Consider the following 19321-nt stretch of genomic DNA (forward strand, 5'->3'; position numbering starts at 1 on the left):
CGTGCTCAAACTTTAAAATGACTCATTTTAAAGAGCTAATAACATCCTGAATAACAGAGAACAGAATGGAAAAGAATATGTGGAAGAAGATAAAATTAAATAGAATGAACTGAACCAACAAATACTGGAAAGTGACTCATTAAATGAATGGAAAGACAGTGGAATAATACACTGTATAATATAAAGATATTAATGTTTATTTCATTTAAGAAGAATAATGCAGGAGTAAAGAAGCAGTTAAATCAGAACCAGTCAAGTACAGAACCGGTAAAAATGATAATAAAAAGTTGTAGTTTCATATGTTCCACGAAAAAGTTTTAACAAACATTCACAGGTTGGTCAGTAGGGTGAGGAGAAAGAAAGAAAGAAAGAAAGACATGAAGGCAAAATAAATGAGTGAATAATGAATGTAAATTTAAAAAAAATAATAATAAAAGCTAAAGGCTTAACACTGAAAGATAAAAATAAGTGAGGAGATCAAGAAGCTAGAAAAAAAGAAGTGAAATTGCAAATTAAGAAAAAATAAACAAATCAGTAAAAAAAAGAAAAAAAAATAAGTAAAGAAAAGAGGAGAAGAAGCAGTCAGTCCAGTTCTGTGCCGTGTTTACACTGCGGCCTGGAAATGAATTCAAGATGGCGTCTGGTCTCGCCAGGAGCCACAACATCAAAGAGTCAGACAGCCAGTGAAGTCACAGAGCTTTAATTGACCACTAATTACACCGAATTAACTCCAAGACTGTGTGTGTGTGTGCGTATATGTATTTTAGAGAGGAGTGAGTGTGTCTTAGTGTGTAACTAACATGAAAGTGAGTGGAGTGTAACTGTGTATACAGTATACCTGCCGACCCTCCCTTTAAAATATTTTTCCTTAAATCTGCTGTAGTTTTAACCTTTGTAAAGAAAAACCAAAAAACGTTTTTTTTAAGACGGTATATTTTATGTTTGCTACATCCTCCTCTCCTAAAGCATAAGCTGTAGGATCTAGTGATGAAGTCATCCATCCAGATGGTATGTGTGGTATATGGTATGTGTGTATGTTCAGCTAAATGTATCAACCGGTTAGAACTGATCATGTGATTTCTGCCGCTGTAAAATGACTTGAATTTGTCCTGTCTTTTCCATGTCGAGCTGTCCGTCATCCACTTAAAAGCGTGTTTGTTTCACAGCGCAGAGCCTCCCTGCAGTCACACTGCCTGACTCTGATCTGCAGCCACCCAGCTAACCCCGCCCCCTCCATCAAATTCAACACACCCTCACAAAAGACGGATTAGACCCGAACGCTGGAGCAGCTCGTGGGGTAGCACGACACTAACTTACACTGCTCTCTCTCTCTCTCTCTCTCAATGGACTATTCTTTGACTTTTGTTACTGCTTTTCTTCTCTAATCAATCTCCGTCTCTCTCCGGACTTCTGTTTACTTTAGAATGGTGCTCTATTTTCCATACATGTCCGATTGTCCACAAACTTATTATTTACCACTCTCAGCTATTTAAATATTACATTAACACTGGGTATTTGACTCCAATGCCCTAAACGCACAAGTATTTTGTGTGGAAAGTTTGTACATTTTATCTCAATTTGGAGCATAACCTCCCACTGATACTCAGGCTGAATTACTGAATTAGCTGTTTTTATTTCTTGCAAGTTGTGCATCCATCCCACCAACGTCATTTTCAGTTTACACAGAAGCTGAAGTCGGGGGTCGAGGGGACAGCCAGTATTTTTACATGAATCAAACCGATGTTATGAGCTGTTCTTTCTCTGTGTGGACTTGCACAGCTGTCTCAGCCTCATCCTTCATCTTGCTGTCACTATAATGGATGCAGCTCGATTTCTGGCTAGCTATGTGGGAAGATGACCTCCCCATTCTTATTCCTGCATTCTTATTCCTGCATACTCTCTGACTGGTTGACTGTTTCACCAACAGGTGGAGCAGCTGTCAGACCTATTTGAACTGCTGAACCAATCAGAGAGGTGGATGGTGATTCAGAGGTCTGGGACCAGGCTGTTAGTAAATGACAATAATGTTGCGAAGAGGACAGAATGTTCTGAGTTCTATCTCTGGACTGAACCGGGGTATTTTAAGAAACAACAGCAGGATAATGTTACTTCAACTGAGCTAATGTAATAACATTTTAAGAGAATCAATACAAAGTAGTAACACTTGAAGGCGTACCTTCCACCTGTAGTGCTGAACACGTTATTGACCTGGTCAGTCAGTTTCTGTGAACTAAAGGTGCTAATGAAGGAGAGGCAAAAGAAAACAGGAAGATCTAAACCCAGAGGAAAAATAAACCAGAGTGGTCTATATATCCATATTTTCCTGATCAAAGATCAATACTGCAGCTCATCTGCGTGTTCTGTTTGTTTCTGTTTTAAATGTTTCATTCAGACTGAAGATTTGTGTGTGTGTGTGTGTGTGTGTGTGTGTGTGTGTGTGTGTGTGTGTGTGTGTGTGTGTAATATCACAGCCTTTCACTTCTTTTTTTTTCCTGGGAAATTGAGTCGGCTCTTCTCATCTCTCTCTCTCTCTCTCTCTCTCTCTCTCACACACACACACACACACACACACACACACACACACACACACTCGCATGCACAAAGGATGATTTGAGTGATGAGGGAATATGGAGGCTCATAGTAAACATAATGTGGCTTTATAATGTCCCCCCTGACAAAGGAAATAGCCAGAGGTCTGGGACTGAGTGTGTGTGTGTGTGTGTGTGTGTGTCTGAGAAGGAGAAATACCCATCAGTGGAAGGAAATAACGAATCGCGCTCCGGCTTTTCAGAGCACTGAGGGCTCCATAATTCACACACACACACACACACACACACACACACACACACACACACAATCTCATCAAGGTCTCACCCACAAAATCCAGATTGATCTGACTTGTCAAATATGCTTTCTATGATTTTATGATTTTCAATGATGCACTTTTCTGCAAGCTCAGGCTGCACACACACTCACACAGTCACAAATAAATACAAATAAATAAATTGCAAAAAAAATGTAGACAATAATCAAAATGTAATTCTTTAAATTAAAAAAAATTACCTTCATTTTCTGATATTTTTTCAATTTCTTGACACCGCTACTGTTGCTCCTGCTGCTGCTACAACTAATAACAATAATGTATCTGCCCCTGTTGACTTGAAAAGCTGTCTTTCTTCCAGAGGTACTGTGTGTGTGTGTGTGTGTGTGTGTGTGTTCATGGGTTGATGCAGTTCCACCTCTAAGTGCACGTGTGTGTGTCTGCATGCTTTCCCCATCTGTGCAAGTGAATAATAAGGCGGTTTGTGCACGTCTGTCGGCACACATGAAAACTCTCATGCGTGTGTTTAAGAATGTATGTGTGTGTGTGTGTGCGTGATTGCATGCAGGTTTTCAGGCCGAAGAACAAAAACATTTCTTCACAGGTGACGGCTTTTTACGAGTCTCTTCCACACTCATTTTATTTGCCTCCCATTTTCCTTTCAACCACCAGGACTTTTTTTTTCCTCTCTTTGGCAAAGTCACCACGCAGACGTTTTTTTCCCCCCTCTCTCTCTTTTACCAATTTCCTTTGATTTAATTACTGCCACATGCTGCCGACTGCCAGCGATCGTTAGCTAGAGAACCGCCTCAACCAACGCAGTCCTGACAGGCCAAATGGGCAAGATGCAGAAAACACACGGAGATAAAAAACACACTTCAACATACACACACGCGCGAGGTTGTGAACAAACACCTGAATCCTGAAACACACTCACTGCACTCAGCAGCAGGGCTAGACCTGCTCAATAAACAGGACACAACAACTATTCAGACAGATTTAAACTTAAATTAAAGTGGTTTTATTTTCTCTTTTCATAGAGCTAACAGTTTCTACCTGCTTCAGCCGTTTGTGCGAGGCTAAACATATCCTGAGTATGAAAAGACAGCAGAACCGCAGAAGGTGTCAGACTGTTCCTTTATGTAACGTACACTGTATTTATATTAGAAATAGACAAAAGGAAAATATACGTATGGATGTTAAAGCTTGTAAAAGTCACACACAGTGTCTTGCCAACACTGAAACACACACACACACGCTCACACAAAAAGTAACAAAGTGTGGATGCCCATTGAGAGAGTGAGGGAATTCATAACCTGATAGCATCTAAATCACCTCTTTATCTAACTTGTCTAATCCTGTTTGGCCTCAAACAGATGGGGACGCACAGAAAAAGTGTGTGTGTGAGTGTGTGTGTCCTTTTTGTGGCATTCAGCTGATTCCCAAAGGAGGTCAGGGGTCAAATGCCAACCACCTGCAGCTGAAGAAACAGCATCTTGCTCAAGGGCACTATGGCAGAATAGATACTGAGTCAGTGAGGGATTTGAATCCACACCCTGTTAATTTATCAGTGTGTCATCCATATGTGTAAAGAAGAAAGAAAAGAAAAGAAAAGAAAGACAACCATCTTGGAGCATAAACAAATGGCAGAGCGATGACAAAAAACCAAACACACTGCAGAGGTTAAGAGTTGTTGTTGAGCCAGTTGGCTGTCTGACAGCTCATTAAGTGGTTTCATAAATAATCAATTGATGAAGTAATTAACAACAATCTAAGTTTCTGAGAGACACGCAGAGGGAACATTACTGTGGGACTTTTCTACAGACGACCGTCCATCATAAATTCGCACACACACGCTAACACACGCTCTCTCACAAACACAAAGCAGAGCACATCCACTGTGTGTATGAAGCTGAATTTGTACATGAAAAGGCCTGTGACTGTAAAGTGGCTTTTTCAATCCCCTGACCATCGGGATACATCTGAGTTCAGCTGCTTTTCACACTGTTTAATTAGTTGTTTAGAGGTTAAAAATGTGTTCAGTGCTTCATAGGAAAAAAAAAAAGCACAAGTTAATGAGAAGTGAGAAAAAAATAAGTCAAGTTTGTGTAACAAAAGTTTTTTCTTTCTTCTTCCTTTAACTATTTTGTGTCAATGGGACCCCCTGCTGGCCCATGACACCAGGCTGAGAGTCGCTACTGCATGAGATAGACATCGGTTTCATTCGCATCGCTACAAAGATCAATATCACCAAACAACGTCAATGCTGCTATTCACCACATAAAAAAAAATCTAAAAGTATAAATAAAAAATTAAAAAATGAGAGGAAGAGACACAAACAAAGGGAGGTAGACATGGAGACCAAACACACTCTTCACACACACACACACACACACAAACGTGTTCTCTCAGCTGGCATGGTGGCAGTCGGCCCGACAACCAATCAAAACGCCCGTTGCAGGGCACGCGGCCAATGAGACCTCTGCTCTCTGCGGCAGCCAAGCTGTCAGGGTGAGAACAAGAGCGTAGGAGGCATCAACTGTGTGTGCGACTACACACACCGAGTAAGTTTGAATATTCATGGTGTTATTTCTCTTTTCAAAGAAGAGTTAGAGGATGACATTTCTGAAAGATGCTTTACCATCATCCAGTCTTCTTTCTCTGCTTTTTATAATTTTGTTTTAGTCATTTTCTTATTACTTATTACTTATTTATTCCTGTTTCCACATCAGCAGGGGGTTCATTCATTGGTTGTGTTTCAGGGCCATTTCTGTATCTCCTTTTATTCTGTGCTTCATTTTCTGTTTGTTCTTTTTTTTTTTAACTTGGGAGGTGAACCACACTGAACCTGCTCTCTCTTATAAAGCCTCATAAATAAATAATGACTGTGTAAATAAATTAAACTGATGACACATACAGTCATGAAGGTCATGTGCGCGTCACCTTGGATACACGGGGGACGCCTGGCCTGCTGAGCTGCAGTAAACAACAAACTGCTCCAAAATACAGACAGATGTAGAAACACAAGTAAGTGTCGAAAAGTTTATATCTTGAAAATGTCACCATTGAATCCCAACTGTTTTGAGATAACATGTCATCAAAACATACACATTTTGTGTGTCTCATCCTAAAATGGCTGCCATGACATTTGAATCAGATTAATGGATTCCAGCTCAGAAAGTTGGAGTGCTACAACACGACCGACGTCACCAGAGGGCTGCTGGGTTGCAGGGACCCCGTTGCCGAGGCAACACGCCGGCAGGCACCTAAACCGAGCCAAAAAGTAAGATGGCTGCCGTGGCATGTTAATTATTGAAGAGGGTGCAGACGGGGAGCGGCGAGCATGGCTGACGGTGGGGTGCTGGGTCACAGCTATCCCGTTGCCACGGTGATACAAGCTGGCGACAGGCACCCGGGTTTCGTTCACCACAGCAACGTAACATGGCAACCAGAACATCCGGCACACGCGCCAGCCCAAAACAAACCAAACACTAAGATGGCTGCTGTAGGAAGTGAGTGACAACTAGACCCACCATTCGCCTGCTGAGTCAGAGCCTGAGGAGAAATAAATATGATCCTGTCAGATCAAACTAAACTAGTTTATAAAATCAAACTGCACTTTACCAGTTAAAAGTGAACAGTGGTAGACTGCAGAAGAAGATAGTAAAATGAAACACCGACATGACTGATAATCGCTCGTTTAAATGTTGTCATTTCACATGTTTCAGGCACCCTCATACCTTTTGAACCTTCTGTTTCTGCTCAGAGCCATTTCCACATCATTCAAATGATCTGTAATGGTCTGTAAAAACACCTGCTCTCCTGTTTCTTTTACATACAGCACACGGCAACAGTTAAAGAGAGAGAGAAAAACGTTACGGCACTAAACACGCCAACATACATTTATACACTTAATCCTTCATCTTCGTCATTTTGGCTTGCAGGGATTTTAACCCCTGACCTCTTCCTGTTGAGAGAGGCTGTGCAGCCATTAGACCATCCGGCTGCTGCATTATATCACCGGCTCTCTTTATACCATCCTTAGACCACGTCAGAGGCAATTTAAAGGTATTTCAGCTCAGTTTGATGGTGCTGACAGACAACCGACGTACAGGATATGCTGATGAGGAGGACGAGCGAGCAGGAAGAAGACAATGTTTCTTAAAAGGAATCAAAAGAAAATGATTTTTTAAAGATTTAGAGGGATCAAGGTCAGAAACCTCTTTCGGAGGTACTTCAACGCTTCCTCATTATGACAAAATCTACAAAATTAAAATGATAAATTAAGTAAATAATTTTGCTGAATAAATCATAGAAGATAACTCTGTCTTTCTGCATAGGAATTTATTTTAGATGTCCCGCTCTAGTTATAACCAACAAAACGTTAAAGTATCTTTAAAATTTAATTAAAGTGGCTGAAAACATGAGAAGGAGAGGATTACCCACAACAAAAACAAATGCAAACCGAGACCTCAGTGTCCCAGAGATGGAACAAGCAGCTTGTGGGACATGTTTTCTGAAGCTGTTTACATCATCTGATCTAAATTTGTGCATCCTTTCCCGCTAAGCTTTATTGCAATCCAGCCGTTCCAAACACTTCACTTCTACTTGATCTTAACTCAAATTCACAAATGTCGTACAGAGTGACATTAAATCAGTGAATAGAAGCCAGAGGATGGAGAGAGCTAACATTCTTATTTCTGCCCAAAATGTTAAAGCTTCAGAAATTTTTTCAAGAGCCTGACAGTTTAAACCAAGCCCACCTTAACTGGTTCAAACCGAGCGGACGGTTTCCTCTGAACATCTGATGATTCTGATCCCGTTCAGCCTGGTGATCCATAAAAATGTTAATAAGTTTGAGAGTATCGGCCTCCTGTGTGGACCGACTCTTTGCAGTCTGGTAGTGTTTCCTCTGAGCCTGAACACTGCCTTTCTGTTCCTACAGTCACAACGCAAAACACAAGAAATAACAGCCGTGATGATTTAGCAATTCTCAGTGCCTAACCAGTGACAAAGCTAAAACGGTGGGATGAGGGATGAAACAGTGGATGACGAAAAGTCATGATTTAAAGGGCTCATCCTCTGACGAGCAGGAAAGTCATCAGTCAAGTTTAACATCCAGTAAGACTATTAGTAACTATTAGTTTTTTTTCAGTCAACAGTCAACCAAAGTGATGGTTAATAAAGGTGACTTTTTTTATTTCCACTGAAAAACCTTCTGATTTTCAGTAGAACAAACCATCAAAAGCTGGAAGTGCTTCCCTTTGAAACACACAGTAAAAGCTGCACATACAACAACAGGAGCATAAACACATGAGATTGGACAGCAGCTGTCCCCTGCGCAAAAAGGGACAAACCAGCCTTCAACTTGTTGCTCTATGTCATGAATTGAATGCATAAACAGTAACTGTGAACAATATAGTGTGGTAAAAAAGCACAATATAGGATGATGACATACGCATAAACCTACACCGTAGGCATCTACAGTGGAACGGTCAGAAAGTGATATGACATCATCGAAGTGGTCAGATTTAGAATTTCCAAACCATGGAGAAGGTTCCTATCTAATTCCAGATTTAATTCCCCAGATTGTTTAACCCATATATAGAGTTCTGTTAATTATCTAAATGTTGTCTTTAAAGCAGATAACGGATACAAAAGCAGTTCCTTGTTTTTAAATCCACTTCAGAGGTATCTTTTTACTACTTTCTCTTATCTACGTTGCCCTCAGAGCAGAAATACTGTCGGTAATCAATTAAAATATTTCCCCTGTCTCAACCTGAACCTGTGACCCATCAAAAACCACCACAGAAGAAGCAGTTTTCAGCAGCAGTGTGGAAACGCAGCCGGTAAGAGCCTCTAATAGCCAACATATGGAAGCTCACTGGTTGCCAGCAACACAATCAGGACTGCATTATTTGGCCCACACTGGAATAATAAAGGAGCCAGATCAAAGAGCTGATTACTTCAGCACTCCAGAGCTGCAGAATTCTTTTCTGTTTGTTCTTTCTTTATGTCGACCTTTATTTCTCTTTGTTGTCTTTGACTCATTCATCCTCTTTTCTTTCTTTCTTTCTTTCTTTCTTTCTTTCTTTCTTTCTTTCTTTCTTTCTTTCTTCTATGACCAGGTATAGCCCCCTTTTTGGAAGCCCCTGCATGCAGGCTGGCAAGCATCTATCACCAGATGAGCAGAGATGCATGAGCACTAACAGCAGCATAAAACAAACCTTGATGGATGGAGAGTGAAAACAGGCAGCGTCACGTCGACCACATGTATGTAGATAGACAGATAGATAGATACTTTAAGGTTCTAAAATCTTTCTGTCCTGAGGATGCAGAATCAAGCATTAACACAGTGACAGCAGGACATGGAGCACCAAACAGTTAGGCTCTTGTGTGTGTGTGTGTGTGACCTATTTGCATGCAGGCAAGCAGTGCCAGCGCGGGACAAAATGGGCTTGAAACCAACGGTCTTCTCAGCATGACACACTGCCGATAACTACAATGCCACGATGTGTTTGTGTGTGTGTGTGTGTTTATAAGGCCTCATACACAGATACAAGCCCATTTCAACACGAAAACATGCCATTTGCTCATATCACGTAACGTGGAGCAAAGCACTCACACTGCAGGATCTGGTTTTGCAATCCGCCATATTAAAAAGACAACAAGATGTCGTAACAACTAAGGTTCGTTTGTAACTACTCTGACAGAACAGAACACAGAGTGAAACAATGATGTTTCTTCATAATATACAGAACAATCCTATTGAAATCATTTGCAGTTTATTCTCCAAAAGCTATGTAACCACAGCGCTGTCTGCAGAAATCAGACATCAGAAGTTTGATTGTGCAGCTTTAATGGACCAGAAAAGACCAATTCAGATGTTCATAATCTAAATAAAAGAGTAAGTTTAGTAGAATTTCTGTTTTTAAAAGGACCTACAGACAGTTTGGGAACTAATCCCACACTTGTTCAAGGTTAGTGAAAAATAGTTACTGTAGTTATATATGAAAGACATCAATACTCCCTGCTGTTACTGCTGCCTTCAAAGAACTCAAAGTCATGAGGCTGTACTACATGAGCACAAGATGTCCTGGATTCTGTGGTTTTGGTCTTCTGAAGACAACAAAAATTGTTGCCTTTTTACATTTTCACAAATTAGACTGTTTCTTGTATAACAATAACAAAAAAGACAACTCTGAGCTTTCTCAGATTATTTCCACTAATGAAACTATGAATCCTGGATCAGTGACTTTATAAAGAAGACACATAACATGGCACCACTGAAGGGTAATCAACATCACCTCTCTGACTGGACACTGAATTGTATGATCCTCACATAAACTGCCACTGAAGCTAAGCTGCAAACAGAACGTGTCAGTCGTCTGAGCTCAAACGCACCACTAACTGCCATTCAGCTGTACTGTGCTGCTTTGTGTTATACAGTTTTGTTGTCTTGTTGTTTAAAGTGTGACAGCTGTCCAGTGTTTATCAGCGAGTCCATGCAGCCTCTCTAACAGCTCCCCACAGCATGACTGACCCACTAAAACGCACACACTCACACACACCCGCTTAACAAAACGACAACAGACCCATTTTCTTCTTTGATAATAAAGAACGGATAGGTGTTATGTGTGTGTGTATCAGACTGGGGTTTGTGTGTGTGTGTGTGTGGGGGGGGGGGGCACTGTGAACAAGTGTGTCAGTCCTGGTTTAGAGTGGTGTCTTATACACACACACGCACACACACACACACACACATACAGAGAGAGAGAGAGAACAAACAGATTTTCTTTATTCTTTTGCCAAAAATGTTAACTTATTTAAGCACTTGCCTTTTGCTGTGTAGCTTGTGCTTAGAATAGGTTTCAGCACACAAACACATGCACACACACACACACGCATCAGTTCTTCCCCCAGCTAACAGTAACAGGAAGGCCTCAGTGACGCATCACAGCCGAGAAATCACGTACTCCTGAACTATAGGTCAGACAGTCACTGCACAAAGAAATGAGCTGAGGCGATAATGTAGTACAGACAGCATTTCACAGCAGTACCAGGACATAAAACCCCAGCTGGGATTTTGTTACATTTTATGAAATTGAAGCTGAGTGAGTAAAAGTCAAACTAAAGCTTTACAAACACATTATTCAGCTACTTCTTCCAATACAGTGAAGAGCTTCCATTAAAAAAAGTGTTGGTTAAATGAAAGACACCATTCATAAATTATTAGCCTACAAGCTAAAGCCCCAGCTAGTGATGGATGCTCATTGGATACATCAGCTGGTGTATCTTGTAGTTGAAGCTAGCATGGAGCTAATATTTCCCATGATTAGTACACCACATGATATATAAATAAAACTAGCATTAGCTTCAACTCAGTTAGTTAGCATATTTTATTAGCATCTTTGACAATGAATCCACCTAGCATGTTGATCAGCTGTGCTAAGCAGATATTAGAAACAGTCAGTCAATTTTATCAATGGTCAGATGATCAGTTCCTAGTGAGGAAAGGTTAGAAACAAGCTTCATCACAGAAGACAGCCAATCGGCAGATCAGAATCACTGATACAGAGATCTGTAGGCCTCCGATATGGCTGCCAGAGGGCCTGTTGTGCAGCTAAAAGGCCTCTACACCCTGATGGTCTGTGTGGATCTACAGCCAGCCAACCAGATACACGAACCCTCATTTGTTCCCATCTGCCAGCTGACCTCAGTGTTCAGAGATTTGATCAGTCATACACCAGGAATCAAACCTGAGACTCAGAGACACAGAGCTTCGCTTCCCATGGACAGGTTGGGGTGGAAATTCCCAGCTATCCAAAGAATGCTGACCCTTTCTGCTCTGCTACAGTCCACCTTCCCTTATGGGACATACGCACGCACGCACGGATGACTCACTGTTTGACTATGTGTGTGTGTGTTGATATGCATGCACATCAGTTTGGCAGCTGCAACCTTTATAAAGACAGAGAGAGAAAAACTGACCGCAACCTGCATCAATGAAATACAGCACATGTGTGTTTATTTTCGCTGCGTTTGACACATTCCAGCTTCATTCAGGAACATTATCGCTGGCGCTCTAGGTGTCAGTATCAGCATTTAGAAAAGCTTTTAAGAACGAATATAAATTAACTGAACACGACAAGTAAAGATTAAAAAGGGGAAGCATCAAGAAATAAATTAGAGATGAACTGCAGAGACAAAATTCAGTCAGATGTTGATTTAATGGAGCCAAGCAAAGAAATCTCAGCTTCAAATCTTTCCTTTCTGTGACATCAGTCTCTTCATGCATTAGCTTTGCATTATTATTTTTATAGATTGTTTCTGTAATTACATTCATCACATTGTATGCCTTATATTTTTTTTTATGGTAGCCTCTTTTTCTACCTCAACTTACTCTTGTTTATCATTTTAATAAATTTTCTAATGAAATGTTATGTTAGCCACCATATTTGTCAACAGTTCATAAAGTCCAATACTGTTTATATAGCATATGTATTAATCCAGTGGTCTGTTCTGGATGACATGTACCGGTAATTTATGTGAGAAGGTTTTGGCTATTTTATGGTACAATACGTATGTGGCACTTGTGATAACACACTCAAGCCTAGGCTGTCACGTCTGTGATTTGTTCCCAAATAACAAAGCAGCCACTTGTGGGTGAAAACCTCTCTTTATAATGTCACATGTGTAGTTATCTCTGTGAAGTTTGTCTCTGTTCAAAAACTTCTGATCCTGTGGCTGAAGAATCTGACCATTTGTGACATAAGGAAAAAGGGTTTTACTGAAGATACATCTGTATTATAGAATACAGTACACTGAAAAAAACAATACAAAATATCATGTTTGTACTGCTGCAGCTCAGGCCTTTCATCATGCAAGCTACTTTCTCAACTCATCCTGTGTCATTTCACTGCAGGTAAAGGTGCCATAAAACATTTTACAAAAAAGGAAGGAAAATAACCCCCCCATAACCAAAAACATCACATATCATTAAATCTCACAGATGCATTTTTACCACAACACAGAGTGAGACTGCATTAACCCTCAACCCAAAACCACACATGAATAGGAAGTAAACAGTAAAGATGAACCTCAGTTTAACACCAGAGCTTAATAACACACACAAAGTTGTAGTAAATGAACCAGTATCTACCAAACTCCATTAAAAATGTAAAAAACATATGTACGATGCAATCATGGGCAAATTACGTAATTTTACACCTTTATGCGAGATTAAACATGAAAATATGTCATTATTACTAACACATCAGCAGGCGCTCTGACATTTCCATTACGAACATGTGACAGCTATGGCATCACTAATGACCTCCTAATCACACTGTAGTGATGATCTGCATTAGAAATTAAGAGCACAAACATACAGGAAATTGTGAAAGAGGGAAGAGACACACACCATAAATGTATTCAAGGGAAGTGTTAGGGACGTCAAAAACAGAAATATTCCAAATTCCAAAATATCAAAATGTGGCATCAACTGCAATATATTATTTTCTTTATTTAGACTAATAATATGCAATAAGATTCAAAGAAAAAAAGATATTTTGTTTGATAACTGACTAAAATTAACTTATTATCAAAACTGTGAATGATGATCAGCATGGTACACCTCTGTGACAGACTGTTCGTTACCTAAACGCAGTCAGTAAACACATCACTGTCATTTTTTACTTTCTGTTTAATAAAAATAAACCACAGTGTAGTGTATAAATCCTGCAGTGTGTGTGTGTGTGTGTGTGTATGTGTGTGTAACAGCAGTTCTTTTTGTATTAGTGTGTGTATCAGCGGCATCAGTGTCAGATAATCTGATGCAGAAGGATTAAGTTTAAGCCTGAATGGTGTGTCAGGTTTTAACTGACCGGACAACACACACACGCACACACACACACACACACACACACACACACACACACACACACATACAGAGCAGAAAAGACTTTAAAGTCACAGGAGAAAAAGCAAATGACCCCATTGACGGGCCAGAATTTCACATACACGTACTCACATTTTAAAGCATAAAGGTGTTTATTGTCATATCCACAAAAAAGGGATGTGGAAGAGAGTATGAAAGCATTCAGAAACACACAACAAATGTACACTGATATCCCAGTACACACGCACACACACACACACACACACACACACACACACACCCCTCCCCACACACACACAGATATTTTTCTCAACCTTATGCGATAACATGTAACCGTCTATTGAACAAAACATGCTGTCCATACATAAGCACACGCGCCATACATGTTAAAAAAATTGTGCACACACAGATTTTTTTATCATGTATCAAGAGGTTCAACCTCCAAACTGAAAAACAGATAGTTGAACAAACTACAAACACACTCATCAAAGACAGTGACACATGTTTTCAACATCTATTAAACAATTTTGAACACATTCATGAAAAAAAAGAGCATGATGAAACGCACACACATTCCCTGATTCAAACACACACACACTTGTATAACAAAGACACCACATGTGAACACACACAATGACATAAACAGACAATAAAGTTGTTTTTTTTTTAAACAGAATAACTCAAGCAGATGGAGATCGAGGCCTACACACACACACACACACACACACACACAATGCGTCTATTTATAAAGTTATAATTGCATAACACGCTGTGCTCTAATTCCAGCCTACTGAGCACACAGGATGTCCACACACACACGCTTCACACACACTCACCTTTACTGAGTATAGTCATCATGTACAGAACACACATGCACACAGACACGTGCAAAACAGCCTCTTGTTTTATGCTTGCATCGAACACACACACACATCCTCTGTCTATTCAGCAACAGCATCAGTACATGGAAACACACTCTTGCGTATTTACTGTTGCAGGCGTGAAAAGCTTCTCTCTGAGTGTTAGTCCTTTTAATATTTTCATCGGAAGAGATTTTAAAATGTTTCCATGGGCAGCTTCATTAAACTGACATTACATGAAACTGCAGTTATTGTGTCATTTCTGTCATTTTAATCCATTTTAATTCATTTGCTGTGAGTGCTGATCTGAACCTCATCATCATCATGTCATGTTTAGAATCTTTCATGTGATTTTTTTTTAATTATTTTTTAAAAAAAACATCTTTAAAATGTTAAATTAAAGAGACATTTAATAAGGTCAATCTTCTTATTCACCACAGGAATGTAATCAGTTTAATCAATCACAGTTTGGCCTTGACCTTTGACCTCCTCATTACTGCTTCTGGTATTAAAAAACAACTTCTGCTATTCGACAGTGAAAGTACTCAAACGTAAAATTAAGACAATATCCTTTTTAATGGAATTATAAATGCATTTAAACGTATACAATTACTTGCAAAAACTGAAACTGAAAAACCATTTAAATAACATATTAATATATTTATTTTTCATTCATTTGATAAAAGATAGAATACGCAATATTATTTTGTACCCTTCTATAATTGGAGTACATTAAGTAAAAAACAAAGAATCCAATAAGAAATCAATTAAAATCTCACATTCCGAGTGTCATCGGTCTCAGAAAAGCAGAAAATGAAAAATAAACTGCAGACCAACAGAAATCGCCTGTTTAAAGTGTATAAAGTGTGCGTTTCCTGCGGATGCACATTGAGAGAGGAACGCAGGATTTTGGCAGGCTGCTTCAGGACTCTCCTAATTAAAACTTACTGAATATTCAAATGCTGTGTTAGCATAACAATAGCCGGCTGGCCAGGCCGCCTTTAAATGAGGCCTTTTGTTTTAGCTGAGCTTTCTGCTGCCTCATTAAGCCGCTGGAGCTTAAGTTAGCGAGCCGACAGCCGCTAACCGAAGCTCGGGCCTTGGCCCTCACCCTCCTCCTTCTCCTCCTTCTCCTCTCTCCCCCAAAGCCCTCCCCCACACTCTCTCCAAACCGAAGCTCCAATTCAGCCTCTTCACTGTTTGGTCTTGCCGGGCCGCAGCTCGCTGCTGCAGCAGCAGATCTGTCCGAGCCTTTCTGTTTCTTCTCTCAAACCCCAGCCACTCTGAACCAGTTTCCATTTGCTCGACTTTGCTCTGCCTGCATAACCAACTGGCCTGAAGCTACTTTCCTACAACCAAGCCATCACCAGCATACCTCCAACCAAGTTATGAAACAAAACAGAATCACTTCTTGATGGCGATCCTCTTATTTGTGTGTTTTCTCTTTCTCCCATTGGATGGTAAGTGTAAACAAGCTGTGACACAGACACACAGAGTGAGACAGGGGGGTAAAGTGATGATGGAAAGGAGTTGGCACCGAATCAAGACCGTCGGCACAATGTGCCATCCAGCAGCCAGCCGCCAAACAAAGCGGGGCAACACCGAGCCCCGTGGCATCGCCGAACTAAAGAGCCGTGGCTTTGAGCGAAGCCGCTGTGATACAAAGAAGGCACTAAACTATGGGGTGAGAGCGGGTACAAAAACCATAAGGCTCCAGAGTCGATGGCCGACAGTGTGGGGCTGAAGCGCTCAGCAGCCGGACGGAGGCCGGAGACCCAACAGACTCAGGGACGACAGAGGACGACTGTTGGTGTGGCAGCATTCAAACAACAGAGGCTCTGTTTACAGCTGCACAGGTCACCTCTGCTATACAACCATCTGAACACAGATTACTGATAACTCCAATATTGAGAAAATAAAAACATTTGGAATTTTTCTTTTTTTTTTTTTTTTTTTAGCATTTCCTCATATTAATCTAAAAAATGTACAATGTCCAAATACGGGATGTATAAAAGACAGATTAAATTGAAAAAGAATTAAAGAATAAACCCCAAGAATTAAATCAAAACATATATACAACCTCCAAAAAGAAAAAAAAATCTCCAATGAAAACATTTTCTGCAAAAATCTAATTAAATATTTTCTCAAAAAAAATAATTAAAAATAAATTACATGTCTGCTTGCTGTCTCTTGACAAAAAATATCCACAGGACAAATATTTATAACTTCTGTCTTGTGTCTGATGAATCATCTCAGAAGGCCTGCAAGGTGCAAGTTCACACTTATTTATTCCTTTCAAGCAGTGTTATTGCTTTGGAAATATGCACATAGAATTCTATTATTAACGATAATTTCCGACGTCATTGTGCCTCCGTACTAGCTGCCATCTCCTCTTTATTTTCCCCTTCTTTTCTTTAAACTCATGTGAAGCAGCAATTAAGAGTCAAAGGTGAGACAAAGGCTGACAGACAAGGGACAGACAGTTCACTGACAGGCGGATCTGTAGGAAATCCCAGCCTTCCATCTTGATTTACACCTGCAACTTGCAGACATTCATGCTTTTAAGTGAAAAAAACCTGTGAAATTCGTTCACCTTCACCTCGCTTTCCACCCTCTTTCTGTTTTCTACTCTTCACTCCCTCCTTGCTCTGAATCACTCCACACTGTTGTGGTGTTTTACAGGTAGGGTTACAGGGAGACAGACAGACAGACAGACAGATACACAGGTTCACAGGAGGTCAGGTGCCTCAAACTTGATGGATGGTTTTCTCAGATATATTTTCTCTTTTTTGTTCAGACATTGTTTTATGATTTATGAGACACTGCAGAACTCTCTGTGTGAAAATTATAATAAACACTCGTAAATACATTTACGGTTATACAGATTGGTAGACCTCCAACCTTATCATTGTCAGAATTTGCTGTGTTTATATTATTTTAATGGCATGGAAATATGTAAAAAAAAAAAATATGGCAAATCATACCAGAATATTACTAATAATCATATTAAATCAACTCTTTACATGTTATTAGCTCGTATGCTTTGCTTAAAATGGATTTTTTAGTTTCTGAGTAAAACTGTGATAAGAAACCAAGAACACAATTTCAGGCCAAATTATGGAAATAAGGACAAGAACTTTAGTGGTTTTGCTACAAATTAGAAATATGAAAATCCCGACCTCCTGAATGTAACACACTAGTGGAAAAGCCCGCACGTGTGGCATTTCATCTGAGAGAAAAAAAAGTATATCAGTTCAATTGCACAATAAGACTCTTATATTGTGCGTTTACGTCCATTTAAAAAATTAGAAATAAGCGACACAGACAGGCGGAAATAAAGCTGCGAGGGGATTATTTCAAGATGAAGCTGGAAGCGTCCGATGCCCACAATCCGGGAGACAAACAGTAGAAACGTTAAATCTGGGACATTTTTAAATATATAGAAATATTTTTTTTCTAACAGCAAAGGTGTGACACACGCACACAAGCACGCACACACACACCGATCACATTTCAGAAGAGTCTGTCCAGCCTTTTATCCATGCGCTACGGCAGCAGCTACTGTCACTTTCCCCGCTCTACTCTCTCTCTCTCTCTCTCTCTCTCTCTCACACACACACACACACACACAAGCACATTTATTTCACCCGACAAACAACCGCACTGCTGTTTTTCCAAAAATAAACCGCGACAGACGGACAGAAAGCGCGCACAGTCCGCTCGCACTTTGACGCGCGGCGGCGAACCTACGCGCTGTTAAGTTGGTGCGTATAAAGCGACACTCCTCACCTTCACACCTCCTCTCTCACTCTCTCTCTCTCTCTTCTTTTCTTTGCCCCCTCTCTCTCTACCTCTCTCTCTCTTCATTTCTTCTCCTGACTCCCAAACCCTTGCGGAGGAAGAAAAAGAAACGGAAGAAGGATGGAAGCGTCTGTCTTACCGCTTTGCCGTTGTAGTAGTACATGAGCGAGCTGCCTGTCATCCCGGGGATGGTGTACGCACAATACATCGTTCCTCTCCTCCGCAGAAAGAAGAAAAACTCTATTTCTCCCCTTTTCTCTCCGCGTGTCTCTCCCTTTCTCTCTCTGTTTTGGTTTATTATGCTCCCCCCGCCCCTTCTCTTTTCTTCTTCTCCACCTTTCTTCTTTTTCCTCGTCTGTTTGAACTTTTCTTGGATTTGTTGTGATCTCAAACTCACGCCGCTCCGCTCGCGTGTTCCTGCCTGCGCGTTTTTTTCCCCGCCGACAATTCCTTCAGTTGCATTTTCCCATATGGCCGAGCCGAGGCACGCGGAATATGCAAAGTAGGCAGAGAGAGAGAGGGAGAGGGAGAGAGAGACGTGCCCCTCCCCTTCTCTCTCGCTCTCTCTCTCTCTCTCCCTCTCTCTTCCCCGGCTCTCTCTCTCTCACACACACACGTGTAAGCGTGCGCGCGCGGAAAATGTACGGCCAGAGAGAGGTTGAAACGCAGCACGCGCACATAAACACAGGCAGGCGCGCGGTCACTACACACTCTAAACTTTCCACAGTAAATCTGGAAGTCATCCCTCCCTCCTCGCGCGCGGCTGCACTTCGCTGTCTGCCTTTGAACTCAGCCGAATATTCACTTTTTCCACCGACCGCGCGCTTCTTTCAACAAACTCTCCTTTTTACTCCTCCTCCCTCCTCTCCTCCTCTCTTCTCCTCTCATCTCCCGTTTCCTCTCCTCTCTTCCTCCATCTTGTTTACTCCTCTCCTCTCT

At 40.7% G+C, this 19321-nt stretch overlaps 1 protein-coding gene across 16 annotated transcripts in view; it reads right to left on the reverse strand.

The window, feature by feature from the left end:
* LOC124051630 (transcription factor 4-like) overlaps positions 1-19321 on the reverse strand; it is a 211781-nt gene that overhangs the window by 49304 nt on the left and 143156 nt on the right. Inside the window, exon 1 of one of the 16 annotated variants that reach the window (XM_046375196.1) lies at positions 18522-18936. The exons of 13 other annotated variants lie outside the window; for them this stretch is intronic. In XM_046375196.1, coding sequence (XP_046231152.1) covers positions 18522-18590 — 69 coding nt within the window. In that variant the 5' untranslated portion in view covers positions 18591-18936. Of the gene's footprint in view, positions 1-18521; positions 18937-19321 lie in introns of those variants that run through there. 2 more of the 16 variants (XM_046375197.1, XM_046375198.1) reach the window with 2 other exon arrangements.

This window comes from Scatophagus argus, chromosome 20 (genome assembly GCF_020382885.2).
Source record: "Scatophagus argus isolate fScaArg1 chromosome 20, fScaArg1.pri, whole genome shotgun sequence".
NCBI classification, from domain to species: Eukaryota; Metazoa; Chordata; class Actinopteri; family Scatophagidae; genus Scatophagus; species Scatophagus argus.